The following is a 16,785-nucleotide window of genomic DNA, read 5'->3' on the forward strand; positions in this document are numbered from 1 at the left end:
GACAATGCCGTATCTCATTTAAAATAGTGATCATTTGAATACAAAACACATAATGTTAAATTAACAAAATAATATATACCTTGACTAGATGAGCTTCAATTTTTTCTATTTATATCATTGTTTTATGGCTAGAAATTTGGCCTTTTGGTCAACAGTTTTATGTACTTTTCCCATCCAGGAGCTCTTTGCTTTCACAGGCTAACTTAATTTCAGTTCCAATATATTAATTATTTTGCAACTTTTAATACACTCTATATTTTGCAATATTATCACAAGCTCTCACTTTAAAATAAGAATTACATTTTTTCCATCTAGTTAGCATTTTTATGTTCTCTTTTAATGGGGGTTGTTTATGTTTTCATGGGCCACTTGACTATTGATACCACCATCTTTATTATTTTGCAACTTTTAGTACATTGAATGCATAATTGTATCAGAGGATCTGTTGCTCTAACTTAATTTTTTATTTTTATTTTTATTTTGACATAATTTGATTAGTTTATTATAAAAAAGATGAATTAAATGAATAAGAAAAAATACCAAAATTCCTATTTGATTTTTTTAGTATTAATTAATGTAGACATTGTGATACATTGCTTAAAACATTAAATACTTGAAACACACACTCTCTCTCTATATAAACAAACTAGAATTCTAATTTTTCACTATATATTTCATTATTTTGTCACTTGCAATATTGCACTTGAAGCCAACATGTTTTTATGTCATTTTCTCATGGCAGTTGTTTATGTCTTCACGCATCAATTAATTATTGGTTCCACTATATTATTTTGCCACATTTTTTTTGGTCTATTATTTTAATGGTTTTAATCTAATGAGCACTTTGTGGAATTATTGACACTGAATCCATTTTGATTTGCAATTTATCAAACATAAAATCTCTCTTAAATGCAAAGAATTTGTATTTCTCAAAACATAAAAGCTTGAGCCTAGCCAAGAATTTGAGCCCTTCCAACCATATCTAAGATTAAGATATATCTATGGTTTTTACACATTGGGAAAAACCCATCATAACTCAATTGTCAAACCAACAGTGAGGACAACCATCATTGGTTGCTATCTACAAATGCAGGCTGACTCATCACTGTTATTCAAGGAAAACCATGCCCCCTGGAAGTCCCTGTTGGTGACCCAAAAGGGGGCAAGCTTTCACCCTTACTAGATGCCTCTGAGTCATGGGTTAAGTTGTTTCCTTAAGTCAGAGGAAGATGAGCTCTTAGTCAAGCAAAAGCACTTTTCGGACATACTCCAGGCCCATAAGATATATCTATACTAATATATATGTGCATGCAAATTAACAAAATAGTTTTATCATTATTATTTAATGAAATGTAAATATTTTTTTCTAATTTTTGGGTAACAAACTTTACACACAAACACAATCTCCCCTATTCTGCATTTGAAAACTTTATTAAAATATCATAATACGTAATCACTGATTCCCTTTAAACTAAGTGTTGTATGCACAATGTAAAAATGAAGGTCCACCTTTCAATAAACCCTTTCACTTGAGATCTCAATCTCAATGCCCCTTCAAAAGGTAATTAATTTTGGTATATTTTCAAATACACCATCTTAATGTGTAGTTGTTATGAATATAAGTCATAACAATTAGATAACTAAAATAAACATAAATATTAATTAATCAAACACTGATTAAGTTAAATAGTTATTAGTTAACTGAAAAGGCATGTCTACAAGACATGCCTAATCGTGAAAGGTCACCTGCTGAGGTATAAAAGCAGGGTCTCATTGTAACATCTTATATCATCTTATACAATTTTATATATAATAAATTATTATTATTAAATACCTTTCGTGTATTTTTAACAATTAAATCTACAAGCTATCAGTTTTCGTGTTTTAGCGTAAGCGTTTATGCTAGAGTGGTATCAAAGCCATGACACATGATATAATCATGCGGGCCTTTGAACGTAGTTCGCCGCACAATGTGCCATTACGTTCACATCTTGATTACGTTGAACAATTTAGTATTCAAGAAGCATTTCAGCGTTTAGAAAGATCAATTGCAAAAGTTAAACCATGTCGAAAGGAAAGCGATAATAAGGGAAATGATCTAGAGGATGAATCCAATGAAGCTTATACAGATCAAGATGAGGATTTAGATAAAGATGATCTTGATGTGAATGAGAATGATCTAGAACAAGATAATAATTACAATGAAACTAATATTGATTTGAATGATAGTGTTGCAGAAGATTCTCGAGCCAAAAATTCAGAAGAATGCCCCATGTGTCTGCTGGAAGACAGGATTGTAAAGTCGCTAAGCGTGGCTAACGTAGAGAGTGAGGCGCCAGAAACAATAACCTCAAATCTGACAATCTTTGCAAATTACTTGAGCTGAGATGGAGAAAGGTTTCCAGATCCCAAGCAAGGTCAGACTTTAGGGAATCACAAACAAAAGGTACCTAAAATGGTTAGTTCTCAGAACAGTCAAAGAAGTGTACAGTCCAGAAATGAAATCTTCTCATTTGAAGGAGGAAATACTGTTGGGCCAAGTGATGCTGTTGTTAATGTTTACATCAATCATGAAAAGAAGTTTGCTTTTGTGGAGATGCGCACAGTTGAAGAGGCCAACAATGCAATAGCTCTTGATGGTATAATGTTTGAGGGCGTTTCTGGGAGAGTGAGGAGACCAAGTGATTACAATCCCTCATTGGCAGCAGCACTTGGCCCAAGCCAACCCAGTCCCCACCTAAATTTAGCTGCTGTTGGTCTCACACCAGGTTATGGCAGTGCTGTTGGAGGAGCTAAGGGACCTGATCGAATAATTGTTGGTGGCTTATCGTATTACTCCCCAGAAGCACATATAAGAGAACTGCTTGAATCCTTTGGGCCTCTTCGTGGTTTTGATCTCGTTAAAGATAGAGATACGGGTGATTCAAAAGGTTATGGCTTTTGTGTTTACCAGGATCCAGCTGTGACAGACATTGCATGTGCTGCCATGATAGTTGGAACGACTATCCCAGGTCAAAACACAGGAATGGTGCAGACAATGCCCGGAATGTTTCCTAATATGTTCCCCTTTGGGAATGACATATCAGCTTTTCACGAGGAGCATCACGTCCCTTCCACCCGTCTTTTCCACCCGCTGCCACAGAACCACACATCGCCCACTTTATTCCCCCACGTCTGCATCAGTTGCGGATTCACCGTCTCAGCACGCAGATAAATCGAAGGCTGGTGCGTGGCTGTGCTATGCTGCAAAGTAAAGATTTTGGACACCCTCAGCGTATTGACAACGTGGATATTCGCTGTCTCTGCAAGCCACGAGGCCACGACCAGAACAGGAACCAGGAGCCACTGTTTAACGGGAGGTCACGGTCAAGGTCAACCAACGTGACCCGTCAGACCAGGGCGTTGCTTCTTTTTTAAAAATTCGATCATATTGATTAAAAAAAAAAAACTATATAATATATATAGCTATAGTTATATATAATATATATAATTAAAAAACAACTATATTATATAATCATAATTTAATTAATTAATATATCTTAATTAATTAAATTATATTAAAAAAAATAAAATTTGAAGTTAACCAAAAAAAATAAAATTGAAGTTATAAAAAAAAAATATTATAGAGTTATATAAAAAAAAAATATAGAGTTTAAAAAAAAAATTATTAGACTTAAAAAAAAAAAGGAAATATATATATACAAGGAAATAGTACTGATAAGCCACATGACGAATCGATGACAAGACGACAGACACTAAGTGAAGAAAACCCACAACAATATAGCTTCGAGGACAAAGCTTCTGAAGGGAGAGGCTATGTTATGAATATAATTCATAACAATTAGATAAATAAAATAAACATAAATATTAATTAATCAAATACTGATTAGGTTAAATAGTTATTAGTTAACTGAAAAGACATGCCTAATCGTGAAAGGTCACCTGCTAAGGTATAAAAGCAAGGCCTCATTGTAACATCTTATATCATTTTATACAATTTTATATATAATAAATTATTATTATTTATTATACCTCTCATGTATTTTTAACAATTAAATCTACTAGCTATCAATTTTCATGTTTCATCGTAAATTTTTATGCTACAGTAGTTAAGATTAAAAAACAAGTCTACCTTGAAGCAAAATATTTCATTTTGTGTTAATATAAGTTATATTTTTAACTACATAATATGATCTTTAAGCAACTATACTGTAATCCTAAAACATATAATATTATATCATGAACCAAAATTTTAATCTAACTTGCAAATTCTATTATACTTTATGGTCTCAATTAAAAACAATACCGAGTAAAGTTTTTTTTATAACAAATTTAATATGATATGGGTCATCCTTATTCTGAGCTGAGTGAGAGTGTCCCTCAAAACTTATTTAGTACTTGTGTTCTCTTCATGGCCTAAAAGGTGCACACTAATAATGTCTAATGTAACATGACATAGCCTTGGCGACCATAGGCATGCTCCAAATTGGTCTTGCAACAAGACTAATGACAAAAGTCAATTAGCAACATAATTTGCAGCGTTGTCCGTTATGACTTGGACAACATTTTCTGCACCCACCTCCAAAATAAACACATCCAGCAAATCACATAAATTTTTTGCATCTTTGATTTGATGAGTTGCATCAATAGATTTGATAAACATAGTCCCCCTGGAACAACTAACCAAGAAGTTTATAAGGGTTCTCCCCTTTTGGTCAGTCCAACCATCTGACATAACAGTGCATCCTGTTTGTGCCCAGGATTCCCTAAAATCCTCCAATCTTTGGGTGCAGTCACGCTTTTCATCTTGAAGAAGCCGGCCTCTGAAATCATGAAGAGAAGGGATTTTGTACCCCGAGCCAACACTGGCAATAGCATCAACAGTAGGTTGGAAAAATGGATTATTCCTTACAATGCTGAAAGGAATATCACTCCAGAGGAGAAATTTTGTCATCAACTTGTCAGCTTGTTCTTTTTCAGTTCTTTTCATCATTGAACCGATAGTTGGTTGTGCACCAGGTGTGGTTCGAGGAACAAAAAATGATGATGCAGCTACCGGATTGACTGACGCTGCAGTAGAACCAGTGCCACTTGGCCCACTTCCTTCAACTGACCTTTTTAGTTGCCTTTTGAGTTCTTCTTTGGCCTCTTTAGAGTGCTCTAATTCTCCCAATGCTCTCATGGCTTTTCGGATAATTTCAGCATTTGTATTAGGACATGGCACCACATCACGTCCAGGGATTTGTGCAAGGTGGAACTTCAACCTGTACACCCCCCCGAATATCTCCTTTCCACACAACTTGCAATACAAGTTTTGTCTATCATTCGGAGTTTTAGGGTCACCATATTCCCAGAAAGGATCCAATTTCCTTGGCATGTTTGTTTTTGAATTTTGAATTTGCAAACCTATGGAAAAAATTAAAAATAAGGATTAGGAAATAGGAATTTAGGATTACATAATACAAATTACAATTTAGCATTTGCAAAATTACAAGTTAATTATTTCCAAAATCCCAATTTCTAAACCCAAGTTACCCAACCAAATGCCAATGGCAAATGCAAAAAAACAATGAAAATTCAAAAAAAATAAACAATGTTTAAAGAAAATGAGAAAATAAAAATAAAAAATTGGTTCTCATAGTCATAACAAATAACCCATCCCAAATCAATGAAAAATTTCCAAAAATTCTTTAAAAACAATGAAAAACAAAGTTTTTATAGAAGCAAAACAAAAAAAAATTAATCTACATACCTGGTTTATGGACAAATTGGTGATCTTGGCTTGGATTCCTCCTAAAATCGCTTGGATTCGCTCCCAAATCCGACGGCAACCCTCTCCCTCACTTCTTCTCCTCCTCCTCCGCGCGGACTGCTCAATGAAATAAAATAAAAATCGATTTTCCATATAAAACGCCCGCTGCCCGCGCCTCTGGCGATTTTTACCGAAAAAATCCTATAAAAAAAAGTGCCGATTTTTATCGATAAAAATCGCGATAAAATCGGATTTGCGAAAAAATCGCGATTTTCCGATAAAATCGCGATTTTAACAACACTGATCTAAACCTCCATAGGAGGCAAACAATTCTTCACATTGGCATTGCCAATTTTGAAGAGAACCCAGCCCATTGCACCCTCTACTAATGGGTGGGAATCCCACGCATTGTACTGATTATGCCAAACCTTTGGTTACAAGCCCACACAAAGCCAACATGGTTGTTGACCAGTGCTCTATTGTTGTGCTTCCGACCTTGTTCATACTTATGACCATGATGGTTTGGCTTCAAAATGCCATGTTACTTTTTGAATATGCTTGTGACTTTCACGACATGATGGGGTGTTTTGGGAGCTTTCTTGTTCGAGCTTGTGCACTTATTTACTTTTGTGACTAGGATTTCTCAATGTGTTTTGGCTTAAGAAAACCCATATTATTTTATGTGCACTAGTGACTATATGTCATTTCATGATGGGGGTGTTTTGGTGTTAACCAGCCCTAGTTTTGTACTTGATTTTGGATGCCACTTTAGGAAAACCGATTTTTAGATTAAAGCTTCTACATATTGCCTAATAACAGAGTTTAAAAGAAGCTTTATTTATATTAAATCTTCTACATATTGCCTAATAATATAGTTTAAAAGAAGCTTTGATAAAAAGTAATCAATCATTTCACATATGTATGGCATGAGGAGAGGACAAGCCTTATGTATACAAGGATAAGGCAAATAAACCATCAAAAAAATTGTAAAGGAATATGTGTTGCTTTGAGGGTTCAGTAATTATACACCTGTTTTAGTTAATATTTGTATGTCAAATAGCCCCGAGGGTTAATTCAGAAGGTCGAGTCCCTGTAGTTAAAGCACTTTTGCTATTGAGATGTCACAGATTCAATTCTGTCGACACTCTCAAGGTTAGGCTCCATAGTTGAGCCGGCAGGAAGTGATCCTTTTGGGTTGATCTACCTGATACAAATATTCCGTAGACGTAGCGGTCATTGATCTTTGGGGTCCATCAACGACATAGAAAATAAATAAAAATTTGTATGTCAAATACAAGCTGTATCTATACAGGGATTTAGGCAAATAAAATATTAATAAGATTGTAAATGAGTATGAGCTAGTTCAAGGATTCAGTAGATAAAACCTGATTTGGTTAATGTTTGTATTCCCAAGGGGTGAATTAGTAATGATGGGCACCCTTGCTAGCAATGACTTGGGGAATATGTGTTCTTAGTTTTATTCAATCAAGTCCATTCAACCGGAAGTTTTGCAGATTTTACACTGGAATTGTATTGTCATGAACAAAGGTTCAGTAATGAGACAAAGTTTTGGTTAATGTTTGTATGTTATCCCAATGGGTGAATTAGTAATGATAGTAACCCTTACAAGTAATGATTTGGGGAATCTTTGTGTTCTTGGTTTTTGAACTGAAAGTTTTTGCAGATTTTATTCTGGAACTGAGATTTTCAAGGTTACAGATTACATGGAGCTGTTGAGATTATTCATACACATGTAGCTAAACCCTTTCACTACCTCCCAAAATCCCAAGTTTTGAAGTAGTGCCCTCATCCTCAGTTTGTCTGTTTATCATCCATATCATTGATAATACATTGCAGAATCTTCGTTTATTTACACTTGCTTGAACTTGATTAGTCCAAGGAAACTCAGTCCCCCATCATCACATGTAAATTGTATTAGAGCTAGTAAGGAAACGATAAAAAAAACAAAATACTCAGCAGTAAATACTCAAAATGAAGCGTGAAAGAATTTTACTACAGCACAGCGTACTACGAGACAACTCCAATGAATGACCTATGAGAACATTAACTTTTAGCAAAACTTCGAGAAATGTTACTGATGGGACAGTTAGACACTTGTCCCTGAAGGCTCGTAGAAATTTAGCAATATGCACAACAATGTGCCAACAAAAGCCGCAAATAAATGACCAAGTATTAACACATTATAATACACAATCCCACCTCTGGAGAATATGAAAATAAATTTTATCGATATTATGCTTCGAACAAAACTGAATAGAAATACGAAAGTTCAATTCTGTGGTCTGAATTTTCCAAATCTTCTCGCGACTTCAGAATTATCTAGGGTATCCCAAACCTGTAATAGGAGAAAGGGAAATAAATGTTAGTTAACAGGCTAATATCCAACTCAGCAATCTGAGGAAAGTTCAAGAAAGTTTAAGATACTTCATTCCCGTGGGTTGCAATAAAACAAAATATATATGTTTATCATTCCAAGGACTGTCGAGGAAAATACAGGGATGGTCTAAGAGATTCTCACATGCAAAATTCCCTTTGAGCCTCCAGTAGCAAGTAAGAACGGACTGTTTTTTGAAAAAGCTGCAGAAAACACAGCTCCCTGCAAACATTTATCCTGGGTGATTAGCAATGAGCAAATTTATGCCAGAGAACTTTGGCAATTGTGCAAGAAAAAGTTAAAAGGCTCCAATATTTATGGATGCCAAGTCAAGTTACGTTAACACTCACAACATTTGGATTTGTTGAGGCAATGCATGAAGGCTGATTATTTGTTATATCCCACAACTTCACCTGGATTCACAGAAAAAATGATGAGAAGGGATCACAGTTTAACACAGTAAGCAAAAAACTAGCATAGAAATATGCGTTCATATAACTTATGTATATTTAATAGTTATATTGGTTGAAGAGAAATGAAATGGAAAAATTTCATGGGTAACAATGAACGGGGATTACAAGGGGCCCAGAGTCGATCGATTAAAGAATGCACGGTGAAGTGTATATTATAAGAAACGAGACAAAAATACGAAAAAAAAAGGAAAAATATACAACTTTACACCTGGCCAACAAATCTGGTGCTCAGGATAATTGGAAGTACGGCAGAAAATAGTTTAATGACTATAAACTGGCATTCATGCTTTCGAAGTTTCCATTCAATCACTTCAAGAAAACAAATAATTTCAATCTTCAAAGTTGAAAGAGAAGAAAAAAAACGAAGGGAAGTTAGGTTGGTACAAGTTCCTATAAGAAAAACAGGGGAAATCAAATTGCTCTTCCAACAACTTCAAAGAAGACATAGCAGACACGATCAGATGGAATGATTCTTGTACAATATCTCTTTTGCTCCTAAGCTACTAAACTGACCAAAATACTTATATGTCAATTTGTGTAAACCTGTCCCAAAGAGTATAACTCTATCTCCTATAAATATCAATAACAACCACTTTTATGAAGAACAAACTTCAGAAAAAATGCAGTTTATATGCTCGGAGCAGAAAAAGATGTCTAAAAATGAACAGACACAAAGTTGGATTGGTTTACTGGCTTACCATCTTATCTGTTGATCCTGTTGCGAGTAACTGCATACACAAGGTTATACATATCAGACCTTCAATGATTCACAACACACCAGATTTGCAAACAATAAATAAAAAATCCCCAAAAATGTCAAAACAATAATGAAATTCAATTTAAAGATCCCTCATTTGATGTATAAAATGCCATATTTTCTCCATAACCAATTGAACCCATTTAATGATTTGTTCTAATTCACGGCCTTTCCTAATCACTCATTAGTACTGTGTGCCATACAGCAACTACAACTATATGATTTGTTATTGTATGGCATATAATATTGAAATATTAACATTTCGTAATATCCCTCTGGTGGAGATGGATAATGGCTGCGATTTGATAAGATAATAAGCCACACAAATAGAGTAAACTAAGGTTTCGAATCCCAAAATATCTACAAGAGTATTTAGTCTTAATTTTAACTTTTAGCCAACATCAAATCTGCTAGCTTACCATTTCACCCACCAAAGGAAACATTATTATATTCAATTTTTTATTGGGTGATTGTCCTTTATATTTACTGTGGCACGTTATATTAATTGCTGAATTAGCTCTAGATATTGATTGGGCCAACACACCATTTCTATGTGATTGGCAGACAGAAACTGACATCAGTTGATAATTGTATAAAGAAAACTGGAAACCATCTAAATCTGGCCAAAGTCACTGGACATTTCAGCACTTGCCGCAAATTCAGGCTTATTTGGTATTTCTTCTCTTTGTATTTTGTTCTTCTTTTCTGTTCTTTACACCCTTGCCCTTCTATTGTTTCATGTTTTGCATTATTTTTGTTCTCACTGCAATCATACTCTTGTTTACTAGTTACACATTTATTAGAATGTTCTAAGTTATGTTTCCATGTCTTCAAAGCTATCGTTATTTAAGCAATATTTCCATATCTCGATGTCATATATTATTCTCAAAAAATATTTGTTGAATAGACGTATCTCGGCCCAATATCCTTCAATACTCTACTTCCATATATTATTACTTTTATGTTAGGATTGTTCCTACAGCTCTTGTGCTTGCAATAGTTTGAGGTAGAAGGTTTGGATGGGTGTATCCATCTCCTCATACCTATTTATCATGTCTATTATTGAAAAGTTCTATGCATACTGCTTTATAATGTGTCGAGGAGGAGATCATCTATTCCGTATAAGAACTTGGATTTAGAAGGTTAGAACCTAGACAACAAAAGCATCTGATGATTGTGGCAACAATGGGTTTCTTTGGCCCTCTTCGCAGGCTTAAAGGAAGGTACCTTTCCAGTAATGTGTGAAATGTCTATGGGACTCAGGATCATGTGATGGGAACTCAGAGGGATTTCTACAGAAACCTGATTCTTATATATATATATATATATATATATATATATAAGCCAACTTTCCTAGAATCAATTAATTTGACTAATACAGAGGACTAGTTTAATGCAATAGTTAAGGCTTCCAAAGTGGAGAGTTTTTTTTTTCCCTAGAAAATTGACGCGTAATTTTATAGATCTAGGAAGAAGAATAAAATTACATTTTGTATATGCATAGGTGCATTTCAGGAAACATTCGCCAAACAAGGCATTGAATAAAGCATTACATTAAGACAAACAGAAAACCCCAGGGGCCGAAAAACCAAGGCCACATAACTGTTACAAAAACCAGGGATAAGGTACATAGGCCCACCGAGGAAGCCCCAAAGGGAGCACCAGAAAGCCCAAAAATGAGCATCGAAAACATTACAATAACAGGTCAATAAAACCCAGCAGAGAAAACTTGAAGATAAAATGGCGCAAGGCCAACCAACATAGTTTCCATGGAAGCATAGCAAAACCCTGAACGGATCTGAGAAGGGACCAAGACTTACACGAATCCCCAACAAGAAAGATGGTGGCAACCCCGCAGCATGGAACGATGATAACCCACGCCAAAATAGAAGAAATTGTCGAGCCATAAAAGACAAGGCCAAAGCCCATAACAATAAAAAGAGGCTAAAAATCCCCACAGGAAACCTGCGACATCCTTTTTGTAGGTCAACAACATAGGCAACACCAAACCGAAGGCAGAGACGACAGCAAAGGGAAGAGAACAACGATACAACTCGGTGAAACAAGAGGGAACACAACCTGGACCAAGACCAGACATTGGCGAAACCCCAACGCACGCAAACCGACTGCCACAGACATCCAACCACACCAAACAACGCCCTAGTCAAAGCATCGACGGTCGACCTACAAAAGAGGAAAAACCCCGTCAAAGGAAGAGCGCGAAGGCACGAACTAGGGGGCCAAGATGGCTAGGGTTCGCCGCTCAGCCACCCGCTCCCTCAACTCCGAATCAAATTTCATAATAAGTAAAGTGGAGAGTTTATGTTTGGCTATGTAGAAATTTCTGTGAATGGACAACTTTGAAATTTCACCTCTTAATAGAGGTTTCCCAGTTCTTGGCCCTGTGAATTTTCAGCATTATGGATGCTATAAAATATAACTAAAAGTCTAAAACAGCAATAACGACAGACAATATTTCACCTCTTTAAAACCCCAATCCACTACACAATTCAAGAGAAAAGATACCGAAGTGTGCCAATAACTTTTAACCCACTAGGGAAATCTTATTATGCATAAAACAGATCTGAAAATCACTTATGACAGCTGTAAATACAGTAGCAAATCTACCATATCTTCTTCACTATAAATGTTAAATCACTTAACAATTGTAATTTGTAGCCTTAAACTTATGTCAAATCAACAATACACGTGTTGGAAATTAAAAACCATGAAAAAAGAGAGCTGAAAATCAAATTTGCAATTACATGAGTATTGGAAAGCTGGAATCTTTATTAATATGCATAAATTTGAAGTTTATGTACATACCATAACCTTATCCCAAGCCTAGTACAATCATCTAGCTTTCCAAAACCCTAGCTAGGGAAAACAATGAAAACCCTAACTCAACCAAGGAGATCCACTAGCATCACACAAGCATGTTCTCCAAGGCAAGATGTCGCTTCTTCTTCTTCTTCTTCTCTTCAACAAGCACAACATACAGTGTCATCTCAAAACTTTAATCTCCAAGTCTCCAAAGGATTAAACCCTATCTTCAGATGAGTTTGACCCTAATTGCAGACAAACCAGACCATTCACTAGTTCATAATGGAATCACTTGAATGAGCCAATTCCACCAATTTCAATCTAAACTAGCTTGGAACCACTCAAGAAAAAATGGAAAATATAAACAATAAAACAACAAAAAAACCTTAGCTTCCCCTCCCACACCCAACTCCCCAAACCCTAAAACAATCTTATATATTTGGACATCCCCCCTTTGTTTCCCTCACACATACACATTAAGCATTTGTAAGCATTTGGTGTTTGCAAAATTGTAGTGATTTGGAGATATTTTGAAATTAGTTACCCATCCATATACACGGCTAACCCTAGGAGAATTTTTTTATCCTAAGATGCAGATTTACAGCTAGCCACCTCATTATGATCCACAAATAGTAGAGCCTCAAATGCCTCATGCCCACTATATGGTCAGTTTGTCCAGTTGAATAACCTATTCATCTGATGAAGGTGGGGTCATTTAACGTGAGGTACATTAACCATTTGTGCATACAAGTGCTTTCATTTAATGTTTTTGGCATTCTACTATGATCATTGCTTGAGACTGGATAATAGATCATGATGCTTTGAATGTATAATTGTTCCCTCATTTTACCTTGGCGGTTATCATTTGCTTCTGATCCAATGTGACCCTCAGAACTTTTCTTTCACTATCTAGGAGGTGCACAAATAGTAGGCTTTGATTATAGTAGTGTGTCCATGTTATTCATACTTTACACTTGCCATCATTCCCTTACTCATTTGCTTATCTTTTGTTTGGTTGTTGTTAGTCACTCATATTGGTTCCTATTACCTCTTGGGAGGTACCCTATTTTTTTAATGGGCAACACCATTATAAGTCCAATTAGATGCAAGTCTCAAAGCCTTGTATAGGCCATGTGATGATCATGTATATGGTATTCTAGCCCTCTTATGGTTGGCCATGCATGGTCCCTTTAGTCTCCACTCTTAAGTCCCTTCCTAATGGATAGGATTGGAGGCCATGATATGGATCTATTTGGAGACATGGTTTAGGGGAGCCAATGTTTTGTAAGGGTTATTGCATTATGTAGCGCTTATCTAGCCCGTGGTCTAAGTGCACCCAAGTCCTTCCCACATGGTTATGTGGCATATACAGTGTATATCCATCTCCTTGGCCGTGGTACAATATAATTCAATTTGTCCACATGGCAATTTCACAGATCACAACATTCCATGTTTTATGGGGCACTATGCAGATCCCAATGCATAGGGCTCCTGGGACCAAAATTCAACAATGACTCAAAATGTTCATCAAAAGGCATACTTAACATGCCACGTTGAAATTTTGGCAAAAAGAGGTTATTTGAAGCTCTAAAGGGGGTCAATGGCATGAAGTACATGAGTAAAAAGGTGGCAAATACATTTTACGTTGCATGTGAGCTAAAAGGCTTCCTACCACCCATGCAAATGTATTCAACCTCAAAGGATGATCACTATTGTCAAAGCTAGGCATTGGCTATTCAAAGGTAAACATTGGCCTCTAAAAGCCAATCACTTTCCTTTCTAAACAAAACACTCCTCATCTCATGTCATAACATGGCTAGTCAAAGTTCCTTAACCCACATGTGGGAGTGAAAAGGTGATTAAAGCTAGTCGTTTGAGGTAAAAAGGCAAGTCGTTGGGCTAAAGAAGAGGACATTGGGGATTTTTTGGTCACTAAATAATATTTCATGCATATTCCAAGCAAAATGTTCTATTTTAAAGCTACCCATGGCACATTTTATGCAAATTGTGGGTCAACTTTCACTTCAAAGGCAAGTCGAGACATTCGCAAGCCACATGTGGGAGATATAATTTTATGCTTTTGACAATTTTGCAGGTCTGAGAGTACAAAATAGTGAGGAATTTGTTTACTTACAACCACTTATCCAAGGGAAAAACAAGGAAAACATATCATATTTGGTAAGGGTATTTATCAATGTTACCAGACTCGGAATCGACAATAAATCGGCGAGGCAAAAAACCAAAGAGTTTTAATTGGCTCGGGAAAAAAACGGCAAAAAATCGGTGAATTCAATAAATAAAAATATACACATTGAATTAAAAAAAACATTTTTCATTGATATTTAGTAAAGCCATGTTCAAACAATGCATAATATCAATAAATGTCCAACACATCATGAATGAATAAGTATCTCATATATGTTATGAGTCCAAACATGATCCAAAGCACCGAGTCCTGACTCCTAACCAGTGACTACATAGAACCAGAAGCATTTGCTTCTAAAAGTTTACAAAAAACTACATACTAATAAGAAAAAAATCAGTAACTAAGAGTCTAAGACTCTTAAGAGTGAGAACTAGAAGCGATTCCTCCCACTCCTTCGCTTGCTTGACTCTCAAAGTTCTCCAAGTCATGTAGGCTAAAAAGAGGAGCCTCCTCTAATTGGACCCAATCTGCTGCATTTGTAGTTTGCAGATCTATCTCTTCAAGGTCGATTGGTGAATGATCCAAACCTGTCATTATCATGAGACATTGAAATGTGAATTAAAGTTTGACTTTGAACTTTAAAAAATCAGATTATGAAACCTTCAAATTCGATCTCTCACCTAGTATTTGCTTGTTGCAAAGTCGTAGATTGTAATGGACAAATACAAATACAAGGTCATTTAAGCGTTTTTGTGTCAATCGGTTGCGCTTATTAGAATGTATTTTTCTCAAACACGCTTCAACTGCGCTCACAACCTAAAGCACTGCATGCTTGGTTTAAGATTCGAAAAGCGAATCTCTTCAAATCTGGCGTATCACTACCAAAGTTTTGCCACCAAAGACCTAGCAAGTGGCAAGGGTTTGTGAGTATAAGTACTAAATAGTAAATAGTAAATGCTAAATAGTAAAAACTTAAAAAGACAATAAAATTTAATAAAACATTTAACATACAAAATAAATTTTAAACAAATTTAATGAATTGATGAAGCCTTCAAGCCTCAAAGAGTACTTGGCAACATCTTAGACCTTTCTTGTATAGGCAAATAATTTAGTTGGCGCCCTATAATCTTGTAGTTGGGAAAAGACACGACTTTGAAAATCTGGATCAGGGAAGCACCTTTCCATGCATGTCAGAAGTCCTTTTCCAACCTCCCCATCCTCATTAAATTTGCTTTTATCATAAAAATACTGTGGGTTTAAGAAGTGCCCAACAACATGTAAGGGGGGATGCAATTGCCTATCCCAACGTGCATCAATCATGTCCCAAAGAGGCATATACTTTGCCTCCTCATCCCCATATCTTCTTTTGATGGCCTCCTTTGTGAGATCCATTGCCTCATAAATGTAACCCATAGCGGGTTTGTCACCATCAACCATCCTGAAAGTTCAAGCTTTCAAATTTAAAGAAATATGACACATTGAAAATAAAAAGAAGCTTGAAATGAAATTTAAAAAATGAAAAAGTTAAAAGACTGAAGTACCTAAGAACTCTAACAAGGGACTCCATCACAACAATAATCTCTTTGACATCTTTCCAAAAACTGTCATTAAACAAAAGTGCAACAATTTCAATGCCTTCAAGGGCCTTGGAATGTTTAGATGCCATCCACTCAGGTCCCAAGAACATCCTCTTCAAATTTATCTTTTGCTCAACCACAGATTGCAAAGCTACGAAATTTGTTGCAAATCTAGTCACTGCAGGTCAAACAATTTCCTTACCTTAGTGTATTTTCTCATGGTGTTTAGGACAATAGTGTGGTTGTATACGTATTTGGTTATGGATTTTGCCTTCTCCACAACCTCATGTATCCAGTGAAGCTTACCAATGTCCTCAAGCATTAAATCTATGCAATGGGCAGCACAAGAGGTCCAAAAAATAGGGGGGTGCCTAATCTCAAAAAGTCTACCAACAACCATATAACTAGCTACATTGTCGGTGACAATTTGTATAACATGTTCTTCTCCCACTTCTTGAATGACTTCCTCCATCATTTCACAATAAGTTGGGCAGTCTTAACCTTGTCTGAGGCATCCACTGATTTGAGAAACATTGTTCTTACTGGACAAGATACAAGGAAATTTATTAAAGTTTTCTTCCTCTGATCTGTCCATCCATCACTCATGATAGTGCACCCTGTTTCTACCCATGATGAACGAAACTCAGATAGCACAAGCATGACATCTTCAACACTCTCTAACAACAAATCTGTCCTAAGGCTCTCTGATGAAGGGGCTTTGAACCTTGGACCTACAAAATCAACTGCATCAATCATAGCTTGCCAATAAGGACTTCTGGCATAATGGAAAGGTATGTTAGAATAGTACCAAAAGTTAGCAATGGCCTTCCTTGATTGACTATGGATATTTTTTTTTCCAACC

The 16,785-nt window shown here is 35.8% G+C and overlaps 1 protein-coding gene across 2 annotated transcripts in view; it reads right to left on the reverse strand.

Moving 5' to 3' along the window:
- Window positions 1-7,708: 7,708 nt before the first annotated feature.
- The window catches only part of LOC149158099 (uncharacterized), a 278,922-nt gene continuing 269,845 nt past the window's right edge, over window positions 7,709-16,785 (reverse strand). For both annotated transcript variants that reach the window (XM_089436121.1, XM_089436120.1), the window contains exons 15-18: window positions 9,319-9,348; window positions 8,498-8,560; window positions 8,292-8,369; window positions 7,709-8,108 (exon numbers count right to left, since the gene is read on the reverse strand). In XM_089436121.1, the coding sequence (XP_089292247.1) occupies window positions 8,043-8,108; window positions 8,292-8,369; window positions 8,498-8,560; window positions 9,319-9,348 (237 nt within the window). In that variant the 3' untranslated portion in view covers window positions 7,709-8,042. The remainder of the gene's footprint in view (window positions 8,109-8,291; window positions 8,370-8,497; window positions 8,561-9,318; window positions 9,349-16,785) is intronic.

Source organism: Pinus tabuliformis, chromosome 5_2, assembly GCF_031772625.1.
Source record: "Pinus tabuliformis cultivar Carrire ecotype Pingquan chromosome 5_2, CPIR1, whole genome shotgun sequence".
Lineage (NCBI taxonomy): Eukaryota > Viridiplantae > Streptophyta > Pinopsida > Pinales > Pinaceae > Pinus > Pinus tabuliformis.